The 20,690-nt window shown below is 46.7% G+C and overlaps 1 protein-coding gene across 1 annotated transcript in view; it reads left to right on the top strand.

Annotated features, from left to right (window-relative positions):
* ptprb (protein tyrosine phosphatase receptor type b) overlaps positions 1 to 20,690 on the top strand; it is a gene marked incomplete in the record, with an annotated part of 49,871 nt that overhangs the window by 16,076 nt on the left and 13,105 nt on the right. Inside the window, 12 exon segments of the mRNA XM_062518648.1 lie at positions 733 to 999; positions 1,415 to 1,705; positions 6,102 to 6,380; positions 10,153 to 10,302; positions 11,443 to 11,704; positions 13,974 to 14,071; positions 14,247 to 14,352; positions 16,081 to 16,161; positions 18,271 to 18,288; positions 18,447 to 18,528; positions 18,909 to 18,999; positions 19,694 to 19,770. Coding sequence (XP_062374632.1) covers positions 733 to 999; positions 1,415 to 1,705; positions 6,102 to 6,380; positions 10,153 to 10,302; positions 11,443 to 11,704; positions 13,974 to 14,071; positions 14,247 to 14,352; positions 16,081 to 16,161; positions 18,271 to 18,288; positions 18,447 to 18,528; positions 18,909 to 18,999; positions 19,694 to 19,770 — 1,802 coding nt within the window.

Genomic DNA, 20,690 nt, shown 5'->3' with positions numbered 1-20,690 from the left:
TATTTTCTTAACCGCAGACCACATATTTCCCTCCCTGGTGGAGCTGAAAGCTTTGCAGATCCTCAAAATCACATTAGAACTGGAGAGAAAGAGGGCAGAACTGAATATTCTCTAATTATTTTACAAATAGATAGAAGGGCCAGCTATCTGAACTAAGTGAACATAACAGAGAATGGAGAGGATACAATAATGAGAGTGCTGATAAGGTCACTGACATTACCTCCTCTCATGCCTTTCTTTCTCTCGCTCTCTCTCTCGCTCTCTCTCTCTCACACACACACACACACACACGCACACACACACACTCTCTCTCTCTCTCTCTCTCTGTCTCTGACTGTATCAGTGCTCCAGTATTAGGCCTGCAGGTGGTCTGTTTTTGTACCGCCTGGGTGATATGTTGTTATTTACTTGTGCATCCCTGCTGTGGTGCAGTGTTCTGGCTAAGGTAACCTTTAGCAGTTCAAGGGGTTTTAAAATGAAAAAAATTAAAAATGTCTTTCTCTCTTTCTCTTTCCTTCTCTCTCATTATCCTCTTTGTCTTTGTCCCACTCTCTCTCTCTCTCTCTCTCTCTCATTCTTTCTCTCTATCTCTCTCTCATTCTCCCACTTTGTCTCCTTCTCTCCCTGTCTCCCTCTCTCTCATTCTCCCTCTTTCTCTATTTCTCTCCCTCTCTCTCTCTCTCTCCCTCTTTCTCTCTCTCCCTCTTTCTCTCTCTCTCTCTCCGTTCTCAGTGCCGTCCCAAGTGCTGGGGCTGCAGGCGCGGCACCAGGAGCAGACGGACAGCCTGCACGTGAGCTGGCGCCGCGGGCCGGGCGAGCTGAGCGAGATCCTGGCGTCGCTCTACGGGCCCGACGGCTCCCAGCAGGCCGAGCAGCGGCTGGGGCCCGAGCGCGCCGAGCACGTCTTCCAGGGCCTGGTGCCCGGCCGCCTGTACAGCGCCGTGGTCGCCTCGCACAGCGGGGAGCTCAGCAACACGGCGACGGTCGCCGGACGCACGGGTCAGTCAGCTGACCTCTTGGTCAGACATGAAGCGTATACCCGTAATTTCCCGACTATTAGCCGCGGCTTATACATTGATTTTGCTAAATTTCTTCAGCTATGAGGTTAATACAGGGGGGCAGTTAGTTAATATGATGTTAATATGGTTTTGTTTCTTTTAACTTGCATAAAACACTGTCCTGCGGCTTATATGCGGGAAATTACTGTATAGAAGTAATAGCATGTGGCTGTGTTGTTTGAGGTTGAGCAAAGTGCATATGGACAAACATAAGTAGTGTTTAATTTGACATATGTATTACATAATGTATAATCTCTCTGTCAATCCGTGCTTTTCAATCTATCAATCTATCTGTTCATCCACACTTCCGGCGTAGATGAACTCCGCCACTCATGGTCATTCTCTTTACCCAACAGTCCCGCTCCCTCCGAGATCCCTCCGCTCCAGGTGCACGGAGGACGCCAACGGCACCGTGGAGATGATCTGGTCGCCGCCGGCGATGGGCGACTTCGACGACTTCGAGCTGCAGTGGTACCCGCGCGACCGGCTGTCCGTGCGGAGGGTGAGCCCCATGCAGCGGGCGCTGAGCGGTCTCCACCCGGGCCGCCTGTACAACTTCACGCTGCGCACCGTGAGTGGAGGGGCCGGAGGGGGCGCCGTAGGGGCCGTGGCCTACAGCCCGGTCGTCCGAATCCCCGTCCGCACCGGTGAGTGTCCATCTGTTCATCTTCTCGTCCTCTCTTTCTGTCTGTACCAGTGAGTGTTGATCTGTTCATCTTCTCGTCCTCTCTTTCTGTCTGTACCAGTGAGTGTTGATCTGTTCATCTTCTCGTCCTCTCTTTCTGTCTGTACCAGGGAGTGTTGATTTGCTCATCTTCTCATACTTGTCTGTCTGTACCGTTGTCTTTCACTCTCTCTTCTTTGTCCTACTCATGTCTTCTCCCTCTCTCTTTCTCTTTCTCTCTGTCTTTCCCTCTCTCTCTCTCCCTCTACCTCTTCCTCTCTTGTATCATTCATTACACATTATGTGTCCAGTGTGTGACTAGAGATATGCTAATTTCCCAAAATGATTGTGCAAGAACAAGATCTACTGTTGTACTTGTATCGCAATGACAGCAAACAGTCACTAGGGGGCAGACTACAGCAAACAAAGCCACTACATACAGTAATCAAGCACTCATCCCCTCCCTCTACATGACACTCACACTATAGCTGATCTCCAGCCATCCACGGCGACCTAACTCTTGCTTAAAAAGTAGTGAAACACAGCGGGGTCAGTCCTGATTACAGGTCAGAGAGGAGGTTGTAGTTTCAGCCCGGAGAGCTGCACGACCGTAGCAGGTGAAGTGTGGGCGGGTGAGTGGGGCGGGGTCCATTTAGGGAGAGTTCAAGACTAATCCGATAAAGGGAGGGGGCTCTGTGGGTGGCCAGTGCTGTCCGATTGACTCAGACCTGGCTTCAGAACAGCATAATGTCTTCCCGAACACACCCCTCACATAATCACATTACCGGACACGAGAAGAATTGCAGTCTACAGCAATTCAGTGTGTGTGTGTGTGTGTGTGTGTGTGTGTGTGTGTGTGTGTGTGTGTGTGTGTGTGTGTGTGCATGTGCGTGTGTGTTTGTTTGGGTTATACAAGTATATAAAAGTGATATGTACAAGTATTGACTATTGGTTTATTATTGTGTTTATTTTTATGTGTTTATAATATGTATGTTTGCTTATTGTTATTTGGTTATATGTGTGTTTGTGTGTTTGGCCTAAAGTGTGTGTGTGTGCAGTTGGAAGGCACACACAATATGTTAATGTCTGCGTATGTATTGTACAGTATGTGCACTAGTGTGCATTTGCGTCTGTGTGCTTGAGTTTGCTATGCGCGCGTGTGTGTGTGTGCTTATGCTCGCTGTATGTGTGTGTGTGTGTGTGTGTGTGTGTGTGTTTATGCTGGCTGTGCTCGTGTGAGTGCACACTGCTTATTTTTTGAAGCTCCTAATGAAATCCCTGCTGATAGCGGCGGGTGCTCTTGAGAGTGGCTCCTGGAACACGATGAGTTCAGGCCAAAAACGGAATTAGAAATCAAGGTCCAGGGGAAAACGGGGGAAGAGAGAGAGAGAGAGAGAGAGAGAGAGAGAGAGAGAGAGTAGTTCCTGTCCTACTTTTAAGCAACATTTTTGTTTTTTTCATGTGTGTGTGTGTGTCTGTGGACTCCAAGGCGCTACCTCTTTTGAAGCATGTAGGATCGGCCATGGGCAAGTGAGCACATGTTTTCTTCTCCTCGTGGTGCGAGAGCTCCTTCTTTTTGATAATTGCAGCGCTGCTCTACCACAACAACACACTGTCTGTCACACAAAGGCGGAGATGCTGTAGAGATGGGTGGGGGGGGGGACTGAGAGGGAGGGAGAGAGAGAATGGCTGAGACAGACACAAACATATTGGGGGAAATATGGCTCCTGTCATATTCATTACAGTCTGTTTACAGATCTGACTGACACTGGAAAGAGAGAAATCAGCTCTATAATGGATACAATTAATCTCTCCCGGTCTTTGTCTGACACATTCACATACAGTACACACACACACCGTGTCACACACACACACACACACACACACACACACACATTCACAGAGAGTGCGAGAAAGAGAGACAAAGACACATGCACATACTCCACACAGACACACACACACAGACACACACAGACACACACACACACACATCTGAACTCCATTCACAGTTGCAACATTAAGAAAGCGTAACAATGCAATTATAATCTGACTGCCAGACATTCACAAGGTCAGTATCCACAACCCTCTAAAGCTTGACCAACCGCTCCGGGCCTCGCTGACGGTGAAACACGTCACCAAAACCTCATTTCTCGTTTTAGAATCCAATTAGCACCCCAAGTCTCCATTTCCTTCACTGACACGTGAACTCACGCGGCGTCAGCCAGATACAGTACAGAGTGACGCATATGATTCGATTAAGCAAGTATAAATTAAGAGTTCACGTGTCTAGACTCAGTTGCTAGATTTAGCCATGCATCTCCTTTTGTGATGGCTGACAAGATATGTAAAGCAGGCACATACACACACACATGCACTATCACACACACATACATACACACGCAGACACGCACACACACACACACACACACACACACACATACACACACACACACACACACACACACACACACACACACACACTCCCATTAGCTTTCATTAAAGTGATGCAAACTGCAGTTAGTGTCATCTTGGCCTGGGCGAGAAATGAATGCAGCAGCATTGTCTGCGGCGAGGATTAATATCAGACGTTGCAGCGGCATCAGATTAGCCAGCCGTCCCTCTGATTCGGTCTGCTTTTGATTGATGAGTCGATCACGAGCCGCCGCCGCCGCGATGACTGGCAATCAGTGGACGCAAGTGGACCAAAGTGACGCTTTGAAGTTCCAAAGACTGGGGCTGCGTATGAAGGACCGCGCGTCGAAGTGTGTTGTCTTGAACTTCAAACGGCTGCGGTCTCCTGACGATGGAGATGTTGATGGAGGGGGCCTCTGTGGCGTCCCGTTCGGTCCTGATGATGGAGATATTGATTGAGGGGGGTGTTTTGGTGGCGTCGCGTTCGGTCGCCGCTCAGCGAGTGCTTTATCTCCGGCTTGCAAAATAAGCTCCCCTCGGCACCAGTGAAGTGAGTGAACATTATTTCTCCCCTGGCTACATTCATCTTGCGTTCTCTGTTTCTCTCTCTCTCTCTCTCTCTCTCTCTCTCTCTCTCTCTCTCTCTCTCTCTCACACACACACAAAGAAACACATGTACACACACACACAGAGAGAGACACATGGAGACACACACAGACACACAGACTGTCCCAAACGCATTTGTAAGTGCAGTGATCCTTATCAGCTCCGACTTAATGTGCGGCGTGTTGGAGATGAGTAATGGGGGAGATTTACGTTATCGGCAGACATCACACGAGCCAATCTTCAGCTTATCGTGGAAAGACATCTGCGATCATACCCAATACTAGCCCATACACCAATACACACACTCACACACATACACACACACACACACACACACACACACACGCACACACACACAAAACTCTTTCTCTCTTTTTCTCTCCCACACACATACAGTACACACACACACACAAACGCGAAACTCTTTCTCTCTCTCACTTTCTCTCCCACAAGCACATACACACACACACACAATGCACACAGCAAAAGGACTCTCATCACATGTCCACTTTAAGGTCACACTGTCCTTCTCTTAGCCCCCCACTCTTCATCTTCTCACCATCCCTCCTCCTCCTCCTCCTCCTCCTCCTCCTCTCTCTCTCTCTCTTTCTCTTGCTCACCATAAAAGCATGTAGGTGTCAGTCTGTTGAGTCATCCCTTGCCCCAAGCACCTCTCTTGTTCAACATGAAAAGCCTCACGCCTCCTATAGAGCCTCCTAGTTAATCAGTAGCTGCCCTTAGGTGAATAGACCTCAGCCCAAGGACCCGGTCGATTGTCCTGAAGAAGGTGGGTCGAGAAAACTGTCCTTGGGTCAGTCGCCGTTGAGCGCGGGCAGCGATGTGAGACTTGGCACGATGAAAGAGAGCCCCGTCAAATTAAAGTGCACTGACTTGAGGTCAGTCGATCTGACATTGGCCGGTGTTAGCACAATGGGCGCCTCGCGTTAGCGTCTGTCGCTGCCCAGGTTTTGTCAGCCATCTGGGGGTCCATTGATCATCGCTAAGCATCATGACTTGGTTTAGCAGGTCAGTGAAAAAGGCTTTCATGCTGCATTGGGCAAGTGGGGCATTTTGCCAGTTGCACAGTGTGTGTATACGATGTGAGTTTGTCTTTGTGTGTGTGTGTGTGTGTGTGTGTGCCTATATGTTTGTATGGATGTGTGTGTTTACATGCGTGCACATAGGTGAGCATTATTAATTGTTCTCAACAAAAAAGCTTCATAGAAAATAAGAATCTAGCTCTTTGTATTCCTTCCAACAGTGACAAACCTCTGATATCTGATATCTGGTTTTACCCCCCTCTCCTACACACACACACACACACACACACACACACACACACACACACACACACACCACAGCTCCAGGGCAAGTGCTGCACATGCACTGTCGGCCGCAGACCTCCACGGCCGTGTCCTGCTCCTGGACGCCGCCGGAGGCCGACCACGACGGCTACGAGGTGGACTGCCGTCTCGAGGACACGGGCGAGCGCGTCTACTCCATGCTGCTCGAGCGCGACGCCACACAGCACCAGATCGAGAAGCTGGTCCCGCACCGGAACTACGCCATCTCCGTCCGTGCCAAGGCGGGGGGTCTCAGCAGCCCGCCGGCCAAAGGGAGCGCCGTCACCATGATCGACCGTAAGTCATGCACAAGGCTGGTACAGCCTGGCTCACATATAATGCCATAGGCACACACATACACATGTATATGTATATGTTGTGCACATATATTATGTATATGTGTATTGTCTTCCCCCAGTGATATCGCTCTCCATATTTGTGTATAAATGTCTGTCTTGACATTAAGTCATTTTTCTGTAACTGGCCTTGAAGGAGATGGTCGTTTCAATATCTTAATTAACCGTCGCACTCCCAGAACTTTTATTTTGTTTTAATATTTTCCTTCAGTAGCGACATGGGCAACAAGAAGGTCATAATTGATTTAAAGACAAATTAATTTGTTAAACTCATAAAGCGTAAATTCATTGCTCTGTGGCTCGACCATACCAGATTCCACAACTACTTTTGAAGTCTCCACATAAAGTATTACACTTCTATCAGCCATTTGCACATGTACTGTACTCCACCAGCATCAGTCTCTGCTGAGCACTATTGGTACGGCACCCCGAGCTCCTCTCAGCCCCTGAAGCATTGGGTCTCCCACAGATAGAAATACATAAGGTGCCTCCTCAGGTCTGGCAGTCATGATGAATAGAGCCTATGAGGGGCTCTTGTGTTTCATCATCTCCCCGATGAACAAGGCCTCGCTGCTGGGCTGGTGGAGTCACGCATGGCCTGGCAGAGGGCTGGAGGGTGGAGGGGGGGAGATGGAGGTGATGGGGTGAGGGAGGGTGGTGATTGGAGCGGAGGGGATTGGCAGTCCCCCTCCGTCTCGTTCTCCTTCATCTTCGTCTTCGGCTCAGGTTGCTGAGTCTTACCCTTGCAGGCCCTGATTGATATTTCTGCTGGCCCTCCAGATGTCTTAATGGTCAGCTAATCTATGCTTGGCCTTGCTTCATTAATCCCTAGTGCTGAATCAATGTGTGTGTGTTTGTGTGTGTGTGTGTGTGTGTGTGTGTGTGTGTGTGTGTGTATATATGTGTGTGTGTGTGTATGTGTGTGTGCGTGCGTGCCCTGTGTGTGTGTGTGTGTGTGTGTGTGTCAGTGTATCTGTGTATATTTGTTTTTGTGTGTGTGTGTGTGTGTGTGTGTGTGTGTGTGTGTGTGTGTGTGTGTCTGAGAGAGAGAGAGAGAGAGCATACGATTTCACGGTCTTCTCATTCATTTAGTGTTCTGAGTCAATTATATTACTCTCTCTCCTAGCTGTTTGCATTGCGAAGGCTGAACTGTAATTACTCTGGGCACACATTTTTTCAAAAGCATAACAAGCACCTAGCAGAACAGCTTGCTCAAGCAGACTTGAAAATACTCCACGTTGTATAATGGCAAACTATGCAGCTTATTTAGCCCTCTTTCAAACGATACGATATAGACATAGATTCAATATATAGAGAGCAGTTAGGAAGAAACAAAAAGGTCACCTCCCAGGCAAACCGTAAAGTGAAAGGAAATGTTGTAATGGTGCAGTAAAGTAATAGAAAATGTTGTAATGGTGTTGTAAAGTAAAAGAAAATGCTGTAATGCTGAATCATGCTCATGAGGAGGCTTTGCTGGAAGGCACTAGTCGCTAGTTTGTATTGATGACAAAAGTTCCTCCTCTTGCCCCGCATTCCAGTTCTGTCATCATGATTTATCTGAAGAGGGCAGGAGTAAATGAGAGAAAGAGAGGAGAGAAGGAGAAGGAGGAGGAGATGGAGAAGAGATGGGGTAAAGAAGAAGAGCTGAAATAAAAATGACATTTAGGGGAGAGAATTGTGAGCTAACTACTTGTTCCTCCGCCCCAGCATATTCCAAAGGAGGCTGGTGATTAAATGCTACTGGGCTTTGAGAGAGCCGGGTCTAATGTATCAGTCTGGCAGCACTGTGCAAGCTTCAGCGCAAAGGAGATGCCAAAAGATACTCTCACAGTCGGCCAAAAAATCTTTTTAGAACATTTTCAGCCATTAACAGCTAATAAGAAAGGAAAAAAAACGGTGTGTGGACATGAAGAATAAATACACACACACACACACACACACACACACACACACTATAGAAAGAGTATATAGAGAGCTTTAGTAGACATTTTGTTATGTGTTGGACAGCTAAAGAATTTGTCTAATAAATCCTGCTGTTCAAGAACTGTGTGCACATGGAACTTTTAGTTTACATCTTTACCTACAGTAAGTGTGTTTAACACACACACACACACACACACACACACACACACACACACACACACACACACACACACACACACACACACACACACACACACACACACACACACAGATGTACTGTAGTATCCACCAATAGTAGCAACCACAGATCTGTCAACGTAGCCCCGAGTCTCACTTTGGCTGTGAAGCCAGCCAGCCAAAGAAATCTGGGTGTGATGTCATCTTTAGGGGACAGGGAGGTGAAGCTACAGTAGCACAGGTCCCAGATCAGCAGCATTAGCTGTGTGTCTATACTGTAGGAGTTGGATGACAGGTGGGAATGGGACATCCCTGCTAACCAGCCTTGCACAGCCTCGTGTCCCAGCAGAGGGGGAGAGGCCCGACACACTTTAAATAAAGACGCCTACAAATAGCTCTGCTCCCAAGGGAGATGAGCAGACAAGGTAAGGGATTTAGAGACAAAGAGAGAGAGAGAGAGCAGGAGAGAGGAAGAGAGAGGAAGACAGAGATAGAGAGAGAGGGTAGGAGAGAGGAAGAGAGAGAGAGAGAGAGAGAAGGAAACAAAGGGAGAACACAGAAGATGACAAATGTAGGCAGAGAGAGAGAGAGAACCAGTAGAAAAAAGAGAGAAAAAAAGTCTGAGACAGCAAAAGAAAAAAAAAAACCTCCTAGACAAAAAAGAGCAAAATGGAGGAGAAAAGCAAAAGATGAATGAGAACAGGAGGAGAGTGACCCCAGCCCCCCGCCACCCTTATCTCCTCCACTCCTAAGTGGAAAGGCTGAGGGTTTGGAATGGATGCTGGAGAAGAGAGAGCGAGCGAGTCAGAACCAGCGTAATTAGATCGGAGGAGACTGTGCCATATTAACTAATAAATCCTCCCTGTACGATGTTCCAACCCCAGGCACGTGCAGAAGGTACGTTCGTGCTCTGGCTGGAAGTGGACAAATTTACTGGAGGCCCAGATGTTTTTTTCTTTTCTTTTCTTTATTCCTTTTTTTTTTTTTAAAGAGCCAATATGCGGCTCTGTCTCCCCCGCTGCCAAGGAGGATGTTGTCTCACACTCAAACCTCAACAACCCTTGGTAAAAGAGTCACTTAGCTGTTGAATATGTCGAAAATCCAAGGCGGTGGAGTTTCGAACAAGGACGGAGCCGCTCTCGAGTGTCGTGTGTGTTTTTTTTTTCTCTACTGGCACTCAAATCACATGGCAGTTGTTGCGTCTGAAATGGCATGAATCAATCGTCCAATCGTCCAAATTTGACAGCCACTTTGCAAATTTAATGGACACGTTGGCACACTGCGAGAGAGAACGTGGAACAACAAGAAGTCCCAGACTTCACTTGTGATATGAAATGTTGTCGGGGAATATGGAGGACTTGTGGCCTTTTAGCCACATTGAAGAGGTCATTGCCACTTTACGATGACTGAACCTTGCTAAAAGTAAAGTTTTTAAAATATGCAGATTCATATGCTTTCAATCAGCAGATTCTTTGACCCACAGTGAATTACAGTGCAGTGGACGGTTCGGGGCTTATTTGTAACAATTGAACAGTTGTGAGAAACAGATCTGAGGCCAGCTGATGAAGTCATCTGTGTGTGTGTGTGTGTGTGTGTGTGTGTGTGACCTGCAGGTCCCCCAGAGCCCTCGGAGAGTGTGCGGGTGAACGATCGAGCTGCCCGCGTCACTCAGTCCACCATCTTCTTCAAGTTCAACTGCAGCTGGTTCAGCGACGTTAACGGGGCCGTGCGCCTCTTCACCATCGTCGTTGCTGAGTCTGACGGTAGGGTCAACACACTCACTTTACAGTAATAGCAATGACCATAGCACCGTTAGTATAAGTATATATACAGTACTTATACTGTATACTTACTTAGATACAGTACTTACTTGTTATACAACAAGGGTCATTATCTCTAACAGTGCATTTACCCATGCACAATCAGATCACTCTCTCCTTTCTCCTATTCCCTCTGCTCTCTTACTCTTCCTCCTCCTCCTCCTCCTCCTCCTCAATTACTTTCTTTCTCTTCATTATTTCCTCCTCCCACTCCATTCCTGTCCTCCTTCTCCTCCTCCTCCTCCTCAATTACCTTCTTTTTTTATTCTACTTATTCAGTATCTCCTTATCTTCCTCCTCCCTAGTTACTTTCTTCTTCTTCTTCTTCTTCTTCTTCTTCTTCTTCTTCTTCTTCTTCTTCATTATCTCCCCTTACCTCTTTTCATCCCACCTTCTTTTTTTCTCTTTCTCTCTCTCCATCTTCCCGATTCTCTTCCCCCCATTTAGGTGACGCACGTTAGGCTTATAGGATAATTGCAGAGGCTGTTCAGCTGTCTGTATGATTTGAATCAATGCTGTAGGCAATTAGCATCCTCCCCCATGAATATGATTGTGATGATGATGATGATGAGGATGATGAGGAAGAGGAGGATGGGAGTGTGTAGGGGGGGGAAATGAGATGAAGAAGAGTGTGAGTGTGTTTCTTCCCTCATGAAACACGCTCAATTACTGATGACAACCGCGCAGCACCTGCTCTCCTTTACTTTGTCCTTGTTACTGTGTCTGTTTGGAGAAAGAATGGCTGCCAAGGGTTTTTAAAGGGGATGGGCGGTGGGGGGAGGAAGAGGAGGAGGAGGAGGGTGAGGACAGCTTGTGCCTTAGAGATCCATGAACAAATAAATAAATATAAATATATCAAATATGTCACCCCCATGACTTACCCCCATCTCTCTCTCTGGTTCAAGAAAGCTTTATCGGCATGAACGTTTCAGCAACATTATTGCCAAAGCTCAATTAAATGTACACGTTAGAGGTTAAAGAAAACCCCCGTAAAATGTTACTCCCATGACTTACCCCTATCTCTCTCTCTCTCTCTATTTCTTTCCCTCTCTCTCTCTCTCTCTCTCTCTCTCCCCCCTACAGATGGCGAACTGGTTCAGCCAGAGAGAAAGCACCCGCTGCCCTCGTACCTGGACTACAAGATGAACAGCTCTGTGCGGGCCTACCAGACCAACTACTTCTCCAGCCACTGTGCCGACAATCCTGACATGGCAGGCAAGGTGTTTGAGATCAACCTGGGGGCCGGGATGGACACGTTGGGGGGACCGTGCGAGCTGGACCCCGATAAGAGGCACTACCTCAACACCTTCTGTGACGGACCTCTCAGGGCCAAAACTGCATACAGGTAGGCATCACCTCACCTCAGAGGTGGGTAAAAGCTTCCAGGATACCCTGGATAAGTTAACGTTTGCTCAAACCATTCTCTAAATGATCTTTTAAGATTCTAAAGTCTAATTAGCACACCTCTTCAGTCATGTAGATAAGGTAATTGGTGAAATTACCTATGTTAAAGCCCCCCTTGGTAGGATTAGCTATATTTCTCCCTCTGCTTGAGAAAGTGTGCATGCTTTTTCTTGTTATCTGTGGACAAAAGTAACGATAAAGCACATGGATTTGTTTACAAGCTAGCGAAACGGTTAGCATAAGTTAAGCAGAACGATGTGGATGTTCCAAGGTAGGAAACACGAGTTTCCTGTTTCTCACTTCTTTTACCAGGACGGTAAAGTCCTAATGTTGCAAGGTTGGTTTTCGGCCTGGAGACGCTAAGGGGCTCGGGGAAAGAACAGATCATTTATTCGTCCAAATGATTTCTAAATGGGTTTATTAAGTTGAAATAGTTGCCAAGCTCCCCTTTAAAGGGATAATCCGGAGTGAAATGCACTTTAGATCAATTTTTCGGACTATTGGGAGTAAATACGTTGAGTTGACACCAAAATCATGTCATTCGGATGTATTTTGAGAAAGTTGGAGCTCACCGTTTTTAGCCAAAACACGTTAGCCTGGAGGTGACTCGGGCATGTCATTTCGCCGCTACAAAACGCTATTTTTATACCTCTTCTACTGTTCCAAACAACACTACACTTACGTGGTAGTGAGTAGAGGATCCCTAAAGCCAAACCGAAGTATCCCCACGCTAGTGATGCGCGGTTCAGCCAATTACCCGCGGATATCCGCGGGTTTACCCGCGGGTCGGGCGGATTTGGGTAGGCCTAATAGTTTTTTCTAAATATTGCGGGTGGGTCGGGTCAAAAAAGTAAAAATGCACATTTCTCACTTGTTAACTTCCGACATATTAGGTGGCGATGCGCCTGCAATACAGGAGGTGTGGTCGAGCGCAAAACATAATTTCTCCTAAATTCAGCACCCTATTGCGCCATGCGTGACTGACTGAAAAAGTCAATTGCGCATTCGCTACTTTATGGACATGGAGCCTAATGGTCTGGGATATCGAAGGTTGTGCACAATGCGAGAACACCTCGCTTCTGTCATAGGCTACACGAATACACAGCTGTGCTTGTTAAATGCTTGGCAGTGTTAAACGCAAAAGTAGGCTAGCCTATGAAGTTGCAAGGGGAAATATGAATGGAAACTTGTTATGAAGATGAGATTTAACACTAGCTATGTCTAGGCTGCAGATTATGAATGGTGTGGAGGAGCGCAGATTGTCAAAATGACCGATCATTGTAACCCGCTGTTGTCCTCATGTGGGCTAATTAGGCTAGGAAAGACGTTAAATGCGTTTTTTCCTTTCCGCGGGTCGGGTCGGATTTGGGTCACAATTCGAACATATTTTTGCGGATTGGGCGGGGCGGTTTGGATCTCCTGAAAAGTCGGGTTGGGGCGGGTTTTAAAAAAAGCCCACCCGCGCATCACTACCCCACGCCTTTATGTGGTCGGATAGAGAGTCCAGAATGAATTTAATCGAGTCCGTACCTTTCCGGAAATGTTAATAAAGTGTTGTTATAGCGTTGGCAGCTGCAACAGCGACATTTCCGGAAAGGTACTGACTCGATTAAATTCATTCTGGACTCTCTATCCGACCACATAAAGACGTGGGGATACTTCGGTTTGGCTTTAGGGACCCTCTACTCACTACCACGTAAGTGTAGTGTTGTTTGGAACAGTAGAAGAGGTATAAAAATAGCGTTTTGTAGCGGCGAAATGACATGCCCGAGTCACCTCCAGGCTAACGAGTTTTGGCTAAAAACGGTGAGCTCGAACTTTCTCAAAATACATCCGAATGACATGATTTTGGTGTCAACTCAACGTATGTACTCCCAATAGTCCGAAAAATTGATCTAAAGTGCATTTCACTCCGGATTATCCCTTTAAGTGCACAGGGTGATCCAGTGCATGGTAGGACTTTTTTACTTTCTGAAGCTCTGGTTACCCAACTCTGCCAGAGCAGTTAAATCAGCTGGGCTGTGATATTTCAAAGATAAGTCCCTCTAGACACAATGCAGGGAATGAGTCAATGAATTTCACTCTTTATCCATAGAAATCAATACATTCTGTGAATGAGTTGCCCTCTTGAGCCATAGAGATCAATACATTCTGCACTTCTCTCTCTCTCTCTCTCTCTCTCTCTCTCTCTCTCTCCCCCTCCATGTCAGGCTAAGCATCAGAGCCTTCACTCAGCTGTTTGAGGACAATCAAAAGGAGCCCCTCTTCACAGACACGTACCTGTCTCTGCCCCTCACCACCCAGCCAGGTAAGGGCCGAGTGGTCATTAAAGTGGTCAAGCTCGCTCCCAAAAGTAGTAAGAGAACTTTGTTTATGTACTGTATGTTGGTGTGTTTTAGATGTGTAAACAGGACGTGGTGTGTTGTTTGTGTATTGATGTTGTTGTTGTTGTTGTGGTGACGGTAGTTTGTTGTGTTCTTCAGAGCCTTTGAGTGGAATCATCGAGGGGCTCAGCGCGGGAATGTTCCTGACCGGCATGATGATCGCCGTCATCGCTCTGCTCATCTACAGACAGCGCGTCCGCAAAGTGTGAGAATCTGAACCAGCACACACACACACACACGCACACGCACACACACACACACACACGTAAACACACACATAAACACACACATAAACACACACACATAAACACACACACACACACACACACACACAAATGCACAAAACAACACAGAGTCATGCACTATAATGGACATTCAATCTTACAACTGTAAACATGCACACTCTGATACGGAAGCAGGTGTTACAGAGAGATAGCACGACATCTCACCATTCAAGTACACTGTGGACAATACTAAAAGTCCCTATATGCATGCTAGAACGAAACACCTAGTTGCTGATCCAGACTGTGAAACCAGAGCCACACATGACTAATAAGGCTACAACTGCTATGGGCTTGTACATGTTCCACTGTCTAATGCTAAGTATTGCACACACGTACAGAGTGGCACTTAAAGCTCAGACAATAAACAATAAACATCCAGTGAGTCAGATCTAAGTACTGACACTAACGCTGTAATGTGCCAAGAGATATTTCAGCACGCTAACTCAACCAGCCACCAGCAATATCTCCAAAGGGGCAGAGAGAGAGAGATAGACAGACAGACAGACACGTCAACAACACACACACACACACACGCACACACACACACACAGTGGCACAGTGCCATCGGAGGTCTACGGCAGTGCCAGGCTGTCTGATGGGGATGGGAAGCCGAATGTCATGAACCCCATTTCCCTCCGCGCAAGGGCCGGGCATTAGCGAATAATTAGGGCGCATTGTTCACGAGAAAAGGAAGCAGGCGTTCATTCCCGGGGAAATGCGTCGTCGCGAGGAAATGGCTGAGAGGCGGAGAGAGAAGGTTTCCTGTTCGTTAATTGAATCCAACTAAATAGTCCAGACCTTTCTGGGGCTTGTCATCTTATTAAACTCTTCGCTGTTCTGCGTAGCCTTCTGGTGAAATGTACAAATACCAGCATGCGAGTGATATTATGAGGGTGAAGGCATTTCTTTCTTTCTTTTTTCTTTTTTAATTAACTCGACATTTATGAGCAGTGGAGGTGGGGGTGGAAGAATGATGTGAGGAGACTCTGACTTGTCTGACTCGGTGGTATTCTCTCCAGAATGCCAAACATGAGATGACAAAATACTGAAATAGAATGAATACCGAAGATTCTCATAAAGAATAAAAATTCCCCTCATTCCTACCCTCTAGTCTATTTTGGGATTTGGATATGTTATGAATTGGTCTGTCTCTCAGTACTGTATGTAATGTGTGTCCTTTTAACAGTGACATTTTATAACTAGTTAACTAGTAAACTAGTAAATGATACTATAGACTAACACATCACTAGTCCTTAATCTAACCTTAATCCCAAACACGTCATTGTCTGGTTTTTAGTTTTATGTGTGGGTGTTTTAGCTTTAATTTACTGTAAGTAGGACCGTTGTAGAGAAGAGGCCAGGAGACAGAAATAGGGTGTTGGTCTGTGAAGGTAGCCTGGGTCAGTCTCCACTCAGTTCCCCTGTGTGGTCATTAGTGTTACACTGACCACTACAATTTTCACCACCATGACTACCCTTCCTCTCCCAGCCCCAAAGTTCAAACAACATGTACTGATATAGTATTAGCAGCACACTTTGCTTCAGTAATGAATGCAGTATTGAGTATGTGGTGTGCAAGACACTGAATATGACATGGGTGTGTGTGTGTGTGTGTTATTCGTGACCTGTGTGTGTGTGTGTGTCTCCAGAGCTGTGCAGGAAGGCCCTGTGGTCAGGATGAGCATGTGGAAGGAGGTGCCGACCTCAGGGATGTACATGGGCGTGCGGAGGTAAGAGAGACCAAGAGAGTGCGCCGCTCCCTTTGATCATCAGTGCTCTTTTGCCTTTTTCCTCTTCACGGGCGTCTAAGCCCCAAAAACCGCAGCAGGAAATGTTTTTATTATCTCAGAGCGTTTTCAATTTGTGCTCTGAATTAGATTTTTTTTTTTTTTCGCCTGAGATTGGATCAGTGGATTGATTTGAGGTCACTCGATACTGCACTTTTGCGTGCACATTCTCTCTCTCTGTGGTTCAATGACTCAGGAGGGCAATTTGAGGGGGGAATTGTGTTGCACGACATCGATGGCCTAATGAATAAAACTCGCTTAAGGAGTTTTATCATGTCGGCAAATCATTTTGCAATTCAATTTTTTAGTACTCGAAGCACTAGTAGTCCTTCTAGATTATACGTATAAACATATATTATAGATACTGTATGTTATACAGTATATGTTATACAGATAGTATAAATATGTTGGATATACATATATATATAAACAAAAACATATGGTAAGTTGTACATTTCAGATGTGTGTGTGTGTGTGTGTGTGTGTGTGTGTGTGTGTGTGTGTGTGTGTGTGTGTGTACATGTGTGTCTGCATGTGCATTTTTGTGTGTGTGTGCACTTGTGTGTGTGTGCGTGCGCATTTGTGTTCATGTGACTACAAGGAAAGAGAGAGAACGAGGCAGAGGGAAAGGTAGAAAAAAGACAGACACATAGAGGTTGGTGAGTGAGAGAAGGCCACTCTCATTTCCCATTGTCACAGACACAGCAGGAGGCTGCAATTTAGGGTGACGTCATACCTCCCGTTTATAAATGCTGCCAGACCCTCTTATGTGTTTTTGTCTGAGTGCGTCTGCACGTGTTTGTCTGTCTGCCTGTCTGTCTGTCTGCCTGTCCGTTTGTATGACTATCTGTGTGTATGTGTGTGTGTGAGAGAACCTGCATGTATGTGTGTGTGTGTGTGTGTGTGTGTGTGTGTGTGTGTGTGTGTGTGTATGAACATGAACATGAGTGTGTCTGTGTGTGTGTGTATGAACATGAGTTTGTGTGTGTGCGCGTGTGTGTATAAGTGCATAAGTGTGTGTTGTGCGGTGTTGTGTTGTACGTGCGGCTGTGCCAAAATAATGGATGCAATTATCGGCGAGCGCGAGCGGATCAATGGGAGGAAAGTAAAAGCATGGTGTTAAAGCCATTCCCGCTCATTACTCCTCTCCTGCTTGCGGACAGCCCGCCGCTCCATTGATCCGCATCTCAGGCCCACACACAGAGCTGCATGCTCCTGCACCGCCTTGCACTTGGCTGGGCTGGGCTCGGCTTGACTGGACCAGGCTGGCCTGGGCTGGGCTAGGCTGGGGTCCTTCTCTCTTTTGCTGCGGTCGATTGGCAGGTGGGGGGGTGTTGGAGGCTGTAAGGCCTCCGTCACCGTGCCGATGGCTTAGGCAGGCAAGCGGGAATGCCAGGGATGAGATGGGCAGCAGTGTCGGCACGCTCAGTCTTTTGGACGTGCCGCCCAACAGCTTGTGTGAAGCCATCACTTCTGTCCTCAGTCTAGCTGATTATCATAGCAGAGATTCTTTCTAGGATTATAGAGAAAGACTATAATCAAAGATCCTTTCAACCGTCTCTGCTATAGTATAAGTAGACCATAAGATATGTGTTGACTAAAACCATAACTGTTGTTATGTTATTATGTTTACTTAATGATTTAATGTTTACATGTAGGCCTAGTTCTACCTGGAGTAACATAGCATTGACCCCTCTGCCACAAGGATAAAATGGCCTTGCCATTGTCTGGTTGGCTTGACACCAGTGTGCTGTCATTTCCCTGTTATCAGTATGCTATTTGAAGGTGTGTTTTTTTTGCCCCTTCCTTATTGCTCAGCCACTTTAATCGATGCAAGAGTAATGAGATTAGAGAGCGAGAAATGAAGTGAGAATCCTTGACTGGTGAGCAGAGATCGCAGAGTGCATGGCAAAATTGGGGTGTTCTTTGTGTGTGTCTGTGTGTGTGTGTGTTGCTGTCTGTGTATGTGTGTGTGTGTGTGTGTGTGTGTGTCTGTTTGGGGTGATGAAATTCAACCAACGTCCTCTCAAACTATCTTCTCTTTTATTGCAGCAATCGCCGTGTGACAAGGTGTGTACTTACAACTCCCATCCTCCCCTTGAAAGGGAGACACATTTCCATTTGATCTTTGAGAGTTTTTTTTTTAATGTTGTTTTCATCAGACACAGGGAGTTTAATCCAGACCTTGGTTCTCTCTTGTTTGTTTGTTTGTTTGTTGCTCCACACAGCCCGGTGAAAGCCTCGCACTTTGAGACCCACCTCTCCAAACTGCTGGCGGACTCTAATTACCTGCTCTCGGAGGAGTTTGAGGTAAGGTGCTGCTCCGGTGCCAACTCCATTAGTGTTAACGGCCTACTGTGGCCAAAACCATCGCTCTCAAACTTTTTAGTGCCTTGCAAAAAATGATCATTTAGTGCTGATAAAATCGCCACCTTTTTTTTTCTCGTATTACGTACATGGCCATTTGGTATGCAGACTTTTTTGTTAATGTGACATTGAAAGGATTTGGAATCAAGCCGCTGTGCTGTGCTGTGCTGTGCTGTGCTGTGCTGTGCTGTGCTGTGCTGTGCTGTGCTGTGCTGTGCTGTGCTGTGCTGTGCTGTGCTGTGGGGTTTGTTTTGTGACAGTGTGCAGGGTGAACTCTAACCCTTTGAACTCTTTAACCTGTGGTGCTAATGTTCCTTTTCCAGGACCTGAAAGACGTGGGGCGAAACCAGCCTCTGGATGCAGCTCGCTTACCGGAGAACCGTGGCAAGAATCGATACAACAATATACTGCCCTGTAAGTGTGTATTTGTAAACGTGTGTGTGTGTGTGTGTGTGTATGTGTGTGTGTGTATGTGTGTGTGTGTGTGTGTGTGTGTGTGAGAGAGAGAGAGGTACAGCTGTAGTGTCAGTATTGGTAGAGGTGTATATCAGCCGTGGGCTCTGAGTTTGGGTGTATCAGCAACCCTGTAGCACTGAGAGTGCTGTGTTCTGCTGAGAAAGGGCTTGTCATTGATTTAGCTCGACTTACTAATGGCCACTGTGGCCGTGTTTTATGACTATCTCCACCCTCAGCGAGTTTCGCCGCAAATGTGGCTCTGGGGGAGACGATCAGTCACCAATCTAACACAATACACAAATATTATGGCAATTGCACCAGATTGCAGAGATAAAAATTCAGGGGGTAATTTTAAACCCGGGCAGAATGAGAAACGGGGATATTGTACATTCTAGTCAGCATACCAGTTTAAAAATGAGTCATAGTGTTTTAACCTTGTGATAGAAAAACACCAAACAAACAGTGCAGGGAACAAACACAATAGTACTGTATCTTTAGCCCACAGCCGCTTGTCTTAAGCCCTCACTGAAATACAGGCTTCCAGTGTGTTAGTGGCTGGTTAGTCAGCTGCGTTCGATGGCAGTGGGATGAAAGCCGCAGCCTTATCCGCCCACCCAGTGAGCCGGACCACCTGTCTCTGTGTATCTTTCAGACGATTCCACCAGGGTGAAGCTGTCCTACTTGGAAGACGACCCTTGTTCAGACTTCATCAACGCCAGCTACATGCCGGTGAGTTCCTGCGAAAATAAAGAGTCGCCCCTCGTCGCTCTACCTGAACTGTAGATGTATGAAAGAATTTTAAGAAGGATTTTTTTGGATAAAATGGAGGATGCGCACACACCCACACACACATACACACACACACACACACACACACACACACACACAAACACAAACACCACCTCTTCTCACACCAACCAGTTAAAGAATAGTAGAATCAGAGCTGAGCAGCAGAAGTACAAATACCATGGAAACAGTGAATGCCATCTCCTGCGCACAACATAAAAGTAGCCTAGTGGTAGATCATATGGGATCACCATACATAGACATACCATGGACATACCAAAGACATCTATCAGAACAGCCCAGTGCTACATTTGTTGGTCAACACGGTGTGCTCTTTGGAGGGTCATGAGTGTTTGTGTGTACTGTATGTGTGTGTGTGTGTGTGTGTGTGAGTGTGTGGTCTGGTTGGTCTGGAAACCTGGCTATCGCTCAAATAATGGCCATTAACACACTCATGCACTCCCACTGCGGGCTAGTGTAATAACCCAAATACACACACACACACACACACACACACACACACACACACACACACACACACACAGATGCTTTTTCCATTATGGGCCAGTCTAATGGCCCAAACACATGCACATACACACCACACACATACACACTACCACCAGGGGACATTCTGATGACACACACGAGCACATAATCTGAATTCTGAAACACACACACACACACACACACACACACTAATGACCTCCCCTGCCCCGACTCCATAACTAGATTCCTGAAAATGGATGATCCCCCCACTTCACAGGTCTCAAGAGGCCCATATCGCCTCTTAGCTTACCCATGCCAGTCAAATGACAGCCATTCCCCTTTGGGCTATCACACGAAATGTTTACACACATACTGTA

Source organism: Sardina pilchardus, chromosome 17 (assembly GCF_963854185.1).
Source record: "Sardina pilchardus chromosome 17, fSarPil1.1, whole genome shotgun sequence".
NCBI classification, from domain to species: domain Eukaryota; kingdom Metazoa; phylum Chordata; class Actinopteri; order Clupeiformes; family Clupeidae; genus Sardina; species Sardina pilchardus.
Note: the sequence above shows the minus strand (reverse complement) of the source record. Positions and strands in the feature narration are given on the sequence as shown.